The sequence below is a fragment of the Atta colombica genome, unplaced genomic scaffold (genome assembly GCF_001594045.1).
Source record: "Atta colombica isolate Treedump-2 unplaced genomic scaffold, Acol1.0 scaffold288, whole genome shotgun sequence".
Lineage (NCBI taxonomy): Eukaryota > Metazoa > Arthropoda > Insecta > Hymenoptera > Formicidae > Atta > Atta colombica.
The window spans coordinates 412,040-423,635 of NW_017259390.1; the positions used below are offsets into that span (position 1 = coordinate 412,040).

General features: G+C 33.0%; 3 protein-coding genes across 5 annotated transcripts in view; 1 reads left to right on the plus strand and 2 right to left on the minus strand.

Annotated features, from left to right (window-relative positions):
• LOC108689951 (cyclin-dependent kinase 2-like) overlaps positions 1–3,180 on the plus strand; it is a 3,729-nt gene extending 549 nt beyond the window's left edge. Inside the window, exons 2-5 of the mRNA XM_018196951.1 lie at positions 1,835–2,030; positions 2,116–2,388; positions 2,476–2,679; positions 2,756–3,180. Coding sequence (XP_018052440.1) covers positions 1,835–2,030; positions 2,116–2,388; positions 2,476–2,679; positions 2,756–2,866 — 784 coding nt within the window. The 3' untranslated portion in view covers positions 2,867–3,180. The remainder of the gene's footprint in view (positions 1–1,834; positions 2,031–2,115; positions 2,389–2,475; positions 2,680–2,755) is intronic.
• Positions 3,181–3,761: 581 nt separating this feature from the next.
• On the minus strand, positions 3,762–4,947 carry LOC108689958 (serine/arginine repetitive matrix protein 1-like). The gene is made up of 2 exons (XM_018196960.1): positions 4,602–4,947; positions 3,762–4,445 (listed from the first exon to the last, which is right to left on the minus strand). The coding sequence occupies exon 2, from the start codon at positions 4,254–4,256 to the stop codon at positions 3,867–3,869; it is 390 nt and encodes a 129-aa protein (XP_018052449.1). The 5' UTR covers positions 4,257–4,445; positions 4,602–4,947; the 3' UTR covers positions 3,762–3,866.
• A 2,156-nt stretch (positions 4,948–7,103) lies between these two features.
• Positions 7,104–11,596, minus strand: part of LOC108689965 (microtubule-associated protein 2) — a 9,610-nt gene continuing 5,117 nt past the window's right edge. For 2 of the 3 annotated variants that reach the window (XM_018196984.1, XM_018196983.1), the window contains exons 6-9: positions 11,167–11,352; positions 10,067–10,108; positions 9,262–9,423; positions 7,104–8,024 (exon numbers count right to left, since the gene is read on the minus strand). In XM_018196984.1, the coding sequence (XP_018052473.1) occupies positions 7,947–8,024; positions 9,262–9,423; positions 10,067–10,108; positions 11,167–11,352 (468 nt within the window). In that variant the 3' untranslated portion in view covers positions 7,104–7,946. The remainder of the gene's footprint in view (positions 8,025–9,261; positions 9,424–10,066; positions 10,109–11,166; positions 11,353–11,596) is intronic. The other variant, XM_018196985.1, reaches the window with a different exon arrangement.

Below are 11,596 nucleotides of genomic sequence, written 5' to 3' on the forward strand. Positions count from 1 at the left end.
ACTCGTCCAGAATATTCTCTGTAAACGCGGGACAAAGTGAACCTGGATTCCAAATCCTGATGAGAATGTTTTCGAGAGAATTCTGCAGTCAGATTTTGTATCAGGATTTTGTCTTTTGAAGACTGTTTTGAAATCTGTACATTACAGTTGATTTTGTTAAAAATCAACTGGCAGAATCTGTATGAAAGTAAGTAATATAAATAGGAAATTGTTCGATTAATTGTTTTTCAAAAAACTCTCTGTGCTACTCTTTTTTTATTATTATACATATATTATGATAACATAAACAATGCAAAAGAACTTTCTCCTTCCTTTTTCTCTTATATATTTATATAATCCTACAATAAATATATTAATATTATACTAACTCTTTTAATTTAACTAATTGTGCTTTTTAATAGAAAAAATATATTTTTTAAAGAATTTTTTATTATTTATATGTAGATTTATATAACTTATTATTATTAAGCTTTTATTAATCTAGCTTGGAACATAATTTCCATAGCTATATATTATTTTAATATCTACTTTTTTTCGATGCTTGATATAATATTTTTCATTAAAAATTACATTCTCCATTCTATATATAATATCTGTATAAAAACACTAGTTGAAATTTGTAAGTACAAGAATATTTGAATTATTTTTACAAGAAATTATATATTTACCAATTTCTTTTAAAAATTTGTATGCGTTTACTATATATATATTTTCGTAACAAATTAATAATATGACAAATGGATCATATTATTAATTCTATTTTATTATATTCTTGAAGATGAAATTATAAGAATAATTTAATAGCGTGATATTAGTTTTTTAATGTACTGTTATAAATTTAATAGAATCTAATACGAATGTTTAATTAAGATGCGCACTGTCGATTTAATCATGACTTTACAAAATTAATGTTTACAAATTAAAATTAATTTGAAATTTTAATTCGGCTATTATCTATGTATGTTAAAAATGATCAATTTGCAGAACTGCAATATCAGCTGGGCTTTTGCTTGTGCACACTGCTAACACACTGCTAACAATCTGCATATTGGGGTCAGCTGAATCTGCGGGGGCCACGTTACACTAATTTTCGTAGCACCACATTATTCAGCTTGTCCCATTATGCCATGCTCGCCTGGTTTTTAATTTGGTATTTTTTTTTAATACACTGTAATTATTAATTTAAGATATGTTCAGTTAGGATTATTTTTGGGATAAAAAATTTTGTGTATGTATATTGTATATACATATATCTTCTGTAATTATAACATTTTCATTGAAGATAACATTTGTCTTTGGGTATACAGAAATTAATAGAATTTCTCTTTTATATTATTATTATATTATATTATATTATTATATTTGTCTCTTCTTTCACCAACACAAAAAGAACGATTTTGCTAAATTATCTTAATTCTTATCTTAATTCTAAAATATCTTAAAATTTAAGTATAGATACAGATCTAAAAATAATTTTATTGGACTATCAAAGTAATTATTTAGACTCTAGCATAAACAATGTTGCAAACAATTTTGACATTCTAGGAATTATTTTTATCATCCTTATTAACATAATTATTGAGAAGATTAAGAGGATCTGTAACTAAATTTTTATATACTTCAGCAAAACCGTTCTTTCCATGAATGCTATTTGATGTTTTAATATATATTATGTTGTATATGTTCGTAAGATATATTTAAGTAAACTTTTTAAGCGGAAAGTTTCGTTAAAAAACGGAGGGAAACTTTCCTATGAATAATGTTTCTTTAGCATATTCGTCAAATACAGTCACTCAATTTTGCTGATTAATTAAATAGTGCTGCTTTAAATCAGGGAAAGAGAAGGTGTTCCATCTACCGCTATTAGAGAGATATCGTTATTAAAAGACCTCGCTCATCCAAACATCATACAATTGTTCGATGTCGTAGACGGCGATAATCATCTGTACCTCGTATTTGAATTTCTGCAGCAGGACTTGAAAAAGCTGTTAGACTCCGTTAAAGGGGGTTTAGAACCAGCTCTCGTCAAGGTAATGCGGATCTCAGCCGCATTTCATCACGCAATGCCTGTATTCGTGTGTGGGTCTTTTAAAAACGGGGCGGTTTGTGTTACAGAGCTACCTCTGCCAATTGCTGAAGGCAATTTCCTTCTGCCATCTCCGTTGTATATTGCACAGAGACTTAAAACCGCAGAATCTATTGATAGATCGAGAGGGTCATATTAAATTGGCCGACTTTGGATTGGCCAGAATGATCGGTGTACCTGTTCGCACTTATACTCACGAAGTTGTCACGCTTTGGTACCGCGCACCAGAGGTTCTCCTAGGAACTAAATTGTACACTTGTGCGTTAGACATATGGAGTCTCGGTTGTATATTTGCGGAAATGGTATGTGAAGATTGCGCGAGAGTTACCTGAGTCTATTGAATATTGGAGTGAAACCGCGGTGTCTGCAAAATAATACAATCTTTATAGGCAACCAGGAGAGCTCTGTTTCCCGGAGACTCTGAAATAGATCAGTTATTTAGAATATTTCGCATGCTCGGTACCCCAGACGAAACGATCTGGCCGGGAGTGTCACAGCTTCCGGACTACACTTCTAGATTCCCAAGATGGGAGGCGTCTAACATAGACGATATTTTACCGACTTTTGATGACGATGCCAAAGACTTAATTTCAGTAAGGAAAAACCAGCATCTACCTCGCGAAAAAGTGCGCATTTTTGTATACACTTATATTTTTTTTATGTTTTTAGAAAATGCTGACCTACGATCCTAATCAGAGGATAACGGCAAAAAGAGGATTGACTCATCCTTATTTCGCTGGGGTTAAATTAGTTCCACCTCCACTGCCAAAAAAATATTAATGTACATTTATATGATCAATTGAATTTACTGTATTTTTATAGGTTTTTACATGAAACTTAAATGCGAAATAATTTTGGATGGAGATAACTTTATACTGCGAATGTGTGTTCGATACTATCAATCTAAAAGTACGATATAATTTAAATATATTTTTACTATAAATCTCACGTATATATTAATTTTTGATTTGTCGATATCATTTGTCTTTCATATCCTTTTCATCCATTTCCCATTCATTGCACAATGATGTATGGAGTTTAATTATATTTTTCAATAATTATATATTGCATATAGCTTTTTATTTAGGTATAGTTTCCCAAATTGTGCGTAGTTTTAAAAGATAAATTATTAATTCTTATCAAGCTATTGAAAATGTTTTAAAAAATACTGACTTATAATGTCCAAATATATACTGAAAAATAATAGAATTTCGGTCAGTTTCTTTTGTGATTTAAGAATAACAAAGTAAAACGTTAAATCATTTATATTTGAATACGTTTCCCATATCCATTAATCTTCTACATACAGAAATTATAGAATTGGAAACGTGAATTAATTGGAAAAATAGGACTTGCAGATACAAGTCCCCGTTCCATTTCTCCTCGAATTATTATTTTATTTATGAGCCAATTCGATTGAAATTAGTATTCCTAAAATAAAAAAGTTTATCTTAGAATTATAGTTAATAAAAAGAAGATAACTGGTTCAGCAAGTGTAGTTTGTTGACTTTCCTATCGTTATTTTTTCTAAGTTATTAATTAAATTCTTATTTTTATGAAATAAATAGAATGCTTCAGATCTCGTGGTTACTTTCGTACATGAATGTTTAAAAATTAATTTAATAGTTTTTATTTATATGAGATTATAAATTAAGTTTTAATCAAATTTGTTCGAGAAAAGCTCAGTTTGAAATCATTCGCAAACGAGAGAACCTGCGAGGAGTCTGTGACATCCTGTACTAAAGTGCTAGAAAGCCTGTTTTTGATTCGATAGCTCGATCTAGTATGCCATTCGGGCGGATTGCGACGATGGATGCTCAATCAATTTCGGTAAAGTGATTTTCTGATGAGTTTCGGCAATCGCTAGATTTGCTTCTTGCGATATCGGCGAAGATGTGAGTTTCGGAAGATGCAGCTCCTTGGGGGATGAAGTTTTCCTCGGTGTGCGGGGGGATACTCTATTAGGTGTACCGGGAGACGTTTTTCTAGGTGTCTCAAGGGAAGATTTATCGCTGGCGGATCTAATGCGTAAGCTGCTAGGTGGACGCGGAGAAGTTGGTGATTTTCCTGATGAATAACCTTTCGGCATGCCTTTGCTGTTCGTCACGTCTGGCGAGGGTGTTTTGGATGCGCGTCCGTTTGTGAGGGTTGGCCCCCCTGTTTCCTGCATGAGTTGCCCTCTAGGCGTCGTGGCTTCCGGAGATTTAGCCAATCCGCTTCTAACGGCTTGGGGTGTCACGACGGACGAAGGTGACACAACGCCATGCGTTTTGGTTGGCGTCGAGGGCGGCGGTTGAGGCTGGGGTATCTCGTTGTTCCCGATCTTTGAATTTGACTCATCCTGCACGGAAGTTCGAATCTGAAAAGAATCACAATAGTCATTTATATATAAATGTGTTCAACGATGGAAAGATGAGTCATAGATTTAGGTGCATCTAGTAATGTCGTCATCGATCACTTAGCGAGCTAATAACTCGATGCACCCCATTGTTATATAATATATGTGCAAACTGACCTTGATTGGCAGGCGGTGAATGGTAGCGATGCTTTGCGGATCTTGAGTGAATTGTACGTGAGGGTGAAGTACACGCTGTGCGTATTATCCTTTTAAGTAAATGGCAATTTTCTAAATACTTCTAAGTAGATAAGGTATCGATAAGGAAGGACTGAGGAGCTATTCGTGTTTGTCAGTACACATTCGTGCTAAACTGTAGCAGAAATCAGGGTCGATAATAAATTTTCGTATTGTAAATCTTGCACGCACGAAATAGTTCATTTTTAACTGACAGGCCTGCGAAGTCGAAGCTTTCTAGTGCTTGAAATGATATATTAAGTCTCATCATTCTATATTTCAAATGATATAAAAAGAAATTAATTTTAACAGAATTTCGAAAAAATTTGTTTATATTTATTCATTAATTTTGTTTCTTCAATAGAAGATAATTAAATATAACGCCTAATTCTGAAAATAGAAATTTCAATAATTATTAGATATAGAAAGCAAATATTTTTTATATTTACAAATAGTACAAATTTTCATTACTTTTAATTTTTTATTTTTTTAAAGAATTGCTCTTATAACGTTAATAAATTAGAAATTTAAGTAGATTATATAAGATTTTAATGGACCCTAAAAAGAATATAATCAAAGACTCTTGCTCCTGGATGTTACCTATCGCGTGACAACTGTTACACATATTTTTTGTTGCACATTTTTAGTATTTGTATAATAAGACTAAATAGTTATGTTCTAAATGAGTATTTTCTATAAAGATAAATAAAGATAGATTCTTATGAAGATAAAAGAAGATGCAGCCGCTTCTTTCTCAGCAAGAAAATTGAGGGGAGGATGTGTTCAGGTGTTGAGAGACAAAGAATAAATTTAAAAACAAAAATATTATTATAATGTCTCTCCAGAGCGATCCTAATCCAAGATTAACGCGCGGACGCGTTGTTACACTATTGCAATTGTGGTAACTTATGACAATTACGAAGAAACGTTAATTATCATTCTCTATCTTCGTGAAATATCGCAGCATGTTAATTGAATCAAATTATCTCTTAATAATTCATGTGGAAGCAATACAGTGTAAAATAATGTGTTACATATCTCCCCCTCTTCCCTTCTTTTTTTCTCTCCTTTTAGCGATGTGAAATTGCACGAGGTATCTAAGGTAGTGTAGTGACGTAAGTGAGAGATTTTTATTTTTGGCGTGGCCGCAATAATTCTCCATCATCGATCTCTCTTTTCCGTTGACAAACATTCACCCTTAACACTGATCATTTCTCGATGGCTCTTTTTTTTCGCACTAGCGATATTTTATATATATATATATTATATATACTCGTGGGATGCAATGTGTTGATTACGTATCTACAGTAAGGGTTACACGAATATCTCGTATGTCTTGTCGTCTAAGCGCAATCTCTTTAATCAAATGTATCTGACCCAAATGTATCTGACGGGTGTCTCACGCGAACACGTCGCGATTCATCTGCGTGTTACACGGCTCTTCTGGCACTTTCCTCTCCTCCCTCGCAACCTCGTTGCACCGAACATATCTTGGATAACTCCGCGCATAAAGCTCTGACAAAGTGTTCCGTTTCACGCATGATGTATCTTCTCTAAAACTCTTAGAGTGCGTCTCATTCTGAAGAATAAAATCATTCTCAAAGATTGAAAATTGAGTCACTCTTTATCAAGATTTTTTTATCAAAAATGGCTCAATTTTCACTCTTTATGAAATAAGATTCTATTCCAAAGAATTTATTAATTAAAGGAGTTATTTTATCCTTGTGTGCTTGGGTTCTTTAATATTCGATGAACAATAAGGATGAAATGATATATTATGCGCATTATGCGTGAAACGGAACGCACTCAATGAGACATAACAATGCAATTTTTTTTTGTATCGTAATCGTGGCTACAATACATACTTATGTTGTAGCGCATACATATTTATGGCGCAAAAAGCTAAGTTATCCATGATGAACTGAAAGCCGACGTAACGCTTGTGGCTTTCTTTCGATTCATCTACACGTCGATCAAGATTGCTATAGTCTTCCATCTCCTCAGAAATCGTTAGATCGACTACGTGTCAAAGATTGTTCACGTGAACGGTAACTACATATCGTCGTTCGCGATTTAACTATTCGGGATGGCGTATGTACCCCGTAATTCCGGTGAAATGCAACGTACGCATGATATCGAGGGATTGTCGGCTGTTAAGACTTCCTCATGCGGAAATTAATGTTCGCGCGTTTATCTAACGTCTATTCCCCCTAAGAGAACGCGATGGTTCTTCCTGCGCATAACGATGGGTATGTGTGATTTTTGTACTTTCATTGGAATCTACTACAGATATGAAAGCGAATATGACACTAGTGATAAATTAAGTAATAAGAATAAAATTTACCCGCGAAATTGATTGGCAATATTATAAAGTAAATTTAAAAAATTATACATTCTTATCATCTGCAAAATAAAATTTAGGAGTATTTAGCTTTAAAGACATTTAAAGCTAATTTATAATTATATTTGCTCTATTCTTTGTCGATAGCTTTATCGCGTATCTTCACGCGTATTAACTTCTTAAGCGATTACGTCCTATTACGATATATTGAAAAATACATTAAATTGTATGAGACAACTAAACTGCAATTCGTGATATATGTTGATTATGGCATAAATGCATATCAAAAATCGAAAAAGTTCGCAAATATTAATATTCGTAGCGAGGGCGCATGAGAAATGCGTCGACATAATGATTTAGAAATCGCAAAGATGTATCGTGACAGAAATCTTTGATAAAAAAAAGATCTATCGCTTAAAGCTTAAAAAGACAAAGAACTTCCTTGCGCATAGAGATTGTTCCTCAAATCTGTTCTTCGTATATTACAAAAATGAGAAATATTTTTCTCAGTTCTTTTGTTTTTTTATATAATTATCTTATGATTTGCGCACTTACGTAAATATTTGGATAAAGAGTGTTTTCACACAACGCACAATGACGTATTCGCTTTATCTCTCTTTAAAGATAACTAAAATCGCTGTAAATGCGAGATGAAAGTACTCGGGAACCTCGTGTTCGATAAGAAATCATCGCGATAATTGCCTTAAATTGTTGATTTAATAACTTAATTCGTCCGTCGCGCAAATTTTGTTTTCGCTTGCGTAGACGAGATATCGATTGTGGTGCTCATTTTTTCGAAAAGTTCCGTGCACCGTATATTTCAACGTTTTTTTCGATTGCGCAAGGACAGCGTTCGTTCGTCCTCCAAAGGGAGTAGATGGATAAACGTGATTAATCACATGCAAATGATATAATTAAAGCGGGTCTATCGGCCGACTTTTCGTGACCTAGCATTCCTGGTTCAGGTTCTCGTCCGAGGCTGGCAGGCCGTTCTTGCCGGTGATCGCGCCGGAGGGCACGGGGCTCTGCGGGCACAAGACACGATATCAGGATTAAGCCTGCAGCATCCTTGCGAACTGAATAAATCGACTGATGCTCGTTTCTATCAATGCAGATTAATTTTAATCTCGGTTCAACTAACTCTTTATCTTTTTCTAAAATAAGAAGAAGATAAAAGTAAATTGAATCTAGATTAAAGTTAATCTACATTGATAGAAATGGGCATGAGTGAAATAAATAAATATCCTTTAATGCACGTTAACTCTTTCAGGCTGTGCGACAGGCTAGCATTTCATCAATATTGCCATTAGACATTATTTTAATAATTTAGATAGTTTTAAAAGATTTTTCCATAAAACAAATTTTCCTATCATTTCATGCGGCTTATCCTGATTAATTGCGCATAATCCGTAATAGTATTGCACTTATCGATTCAGAATGTACTTCTTCTAAGTAACTAACTTCTAATTTATTAATTATTTCTTCAGTTTCTCTTTTTTGCGAATGAAATTTAGAAAGAAAGAAATACAATTGCATTATGATTAAATTTAACCTTTAGAGGGTAGGAGTCTATTTTTTAAATTTTACAGCTTTTCCTTAAGTAAGAGTAAAATTTGTTATAATTTATTATTTCATTGTAGTCTGCTTCAAAATATAACTCTTTCAGTGCCATCATTGTGGTTTACTATCCTGTAAAGGTTAATTTAGAATGCAAAATTAATGATCCTTAATATCTGTGGAGACCGCAATTACGTAATCACGAGAGATGCATTTTTGCGAAGGTAACAACCAGTAGAAATAGAGAAGTTCAATAAAGAATAAAATTTTGCGGTCAGAAATATTATGAAACATTTAACAAATAAATTCTTTATCTCGGAGACCAGTCTTATCGAAAACTGTTTTAAATAATTTCTAAGATAATATTTCCAATACAATATTTCAAATGTTTTTCATTATATGTACGCATTATATTTTTCGCAATTATTTATCTATCAATGCGAGCTAGTATTTAAATGTGCTGTGTATGCCATTGTGACTATGCATGCAACGCGTGTTTAAGCACATTGGTGCAGATTAAATGCGAAAAATCTCGAGAAGAAATGTTGTCTAACTGGAACTTTTCATCATTGCGACATGTTTCTTTGCAAAAAAAATAGAGACATCCTACCGCGTAAAAGGTCTCAAGAGAGAAGTAATGAAGTAACAAAGTTCCATGATGAAATTACATTCTCAAGACTTTTTTACTTTGCAGAAAAAATATACCTGAGACCCGCTGCCATTCAAACTCTCAACGTTGGAACTCGTCTGCCGAAGATAATCTCTGTCGTTGAAAATTTTTTTGTCGCCACCACCCGGCTTGTGCTTTACGTTGTCCAACGAACCGATCTTGCTTTCAGCCTTGATGTCTAATTTTTGCGTCGGGATCTAAGAAAATGACGAGTATTATTCATTTGATAATAAAATCCTATTTAATAAGCGGCTAGAGGAGAGTGAAAATAAAAAGCTAAAAGTAGAAGGTTTTTCTGTTTTTTTCACGTAATTATCAAACAAGTGATAATAGACCATTTTTACTATAATATTCATCAAAGAAATTAGATTTAAAAATACGATAACAGAAGTAACGATTGACCTAGAGTCTAAATAAATTTAGAAACATGCATAAATACATGCTTAAATCTTCCATCCAATGTACATTTTACTTACTCATGTCTATATCCGGCGATATAGATAGAACTTTACCACTTTATTGCAAAGTGATGATAAGCACATTTTGGTATCTCGTAAATCGTGGAGGTAAACTAGTTGATCTATCATGCTGATTATAAATAGTGATTTCCAGTGTGAGAATATCGATGTATAAAATATATGCAGTCACACGTTCGTAGAGTCTAGTTCTACTTATTTTTACTTCCACGATTTTGACAAAGTACAAGAAATTAATTTAAATCATGATGTCATGATCAGATGACAAAGGCCATAGCCAAAGAGCGGAGTGAGAAAGATAAAGAAAAAGCGACACATGATATATCTAATTTGCACTATTTGATTAGCTGTATGATATACTCACGTCATTCTTCGTTTCCTGCGATGTCTTTGGCGAAGTTGTGGACTGAACATCAAGAAATAACAATGGCTTGTTAATAATGACAATAGACAATACATGCTTGTACGAATTAGCTGCACAATTGGATTTTGCGGCTTCCAATGATAATATTTTTTAATTTTTGTATTTTAACAGAATTAACGATGCTCTTGACGGATCAACAAATGTTCTTTTTTTACTAAAAATTTCAGATTATTGTAAAATAAAATTAATAATTCCAATTATGGCTTTGAAAGTCATATACAATTTAGAATTATTAATTCTGCTTTAAAATCGTCAAAATATATAGCTGTTCTCTCTTGATGGATCATCATTCTTCTTTCAAAACTATAACTTCGTTCGGGATGTATGCATGTGTATGTGTGTGTGTGTGTGTGTGTGTGTGTGTGTGTGTGTGTGTGTGAGTGAGAGTGTGTGTGTGTGTGTGTGTGTGTGTGTGTGTGTGTGTGTGTGTGTGTGTGTGTGTAATATATGTAATATATTTTACTATCTACGCCAGCATTCCGCATGCAATGAAATTTGGACTAGCGCATTACTAAATAATTATCTCGGATATTTTTATGACATAAAATGAACGAAGCGAGCATTGCATTTGTAATGCATTCTATGCCAATTAAGCTTCTGTCACCGAACCAGCTATCTGTGAATCATTTGAGGATGAGGATTTATGTGATGACTTTCTGTAGCAGTAAATATATAGTATTATTGCTTCTTCGTTCTTCAGGATTGCCAAAAGTAAAGTACTAACAAATACAAATGTGAATGTAAACGCATACATATAAATGCATGCAATAGATTATTAAAATTTCTTTTAGGGATTAATCGCTTGATGCAGAGAATAACATGAACGTGCTAATATTAATTAAAACATCATTAAAATTAAAAAGAATGATACTTAATATTTGAACTAAGGATTTTGATTAACTGAGAATCTTAATGTTTACAAGAATATATTAAAACAATAAAAAAATTGATTAATATGCTAAAAAATTTATGTATATTTATAATAAAAATCGATTTTAAATTACAACTGATGTCTAACAATCTACTCCAATGAATCTCACCTTGACAGTGCCACCACCAGGAACATGCTTCGCGTTTTCTTTGGATCCGACTTTTGGCTTTGCTTTGTCCTTGAAGTCGAGTTTTACAGTTTCGATTTTCTTGTCACCACCTCCCGGTTTGTAAGTTGCGTTCTCCAAGGAACCTACTTTGGACTTCGCATTCCATTGAAGTTTCACTTGAGAGATCTGTAATTTCATGACATCTGTGATGCGTGTTCGCTTCTCAATCTTACTTTCGATTAGGACTGTTACTTTTAACAACTTCGAAGCTTCGAAAGAATTCGAATTCTTCCTTCGAAAGTTATCTTTGAACTGTCGAAGTTAAAATGCCTTCGAAATTTCAAAACTTCGAAAAATATTTGTAATAGACATATATAATATTTGTAAATGTATTTGTATATTAAATTAATTTATATATACATATACATAT

What these genes read in the sequence shown, in the direction of transcription:
- LOC108689958 (XM_018196960.1), bottom strand. Translation starts at nt 4,256, where the DNA reads ATGCAGGAAACAGGGGGGCCAACCCTCACAAACGGACGCGCATCCAAA.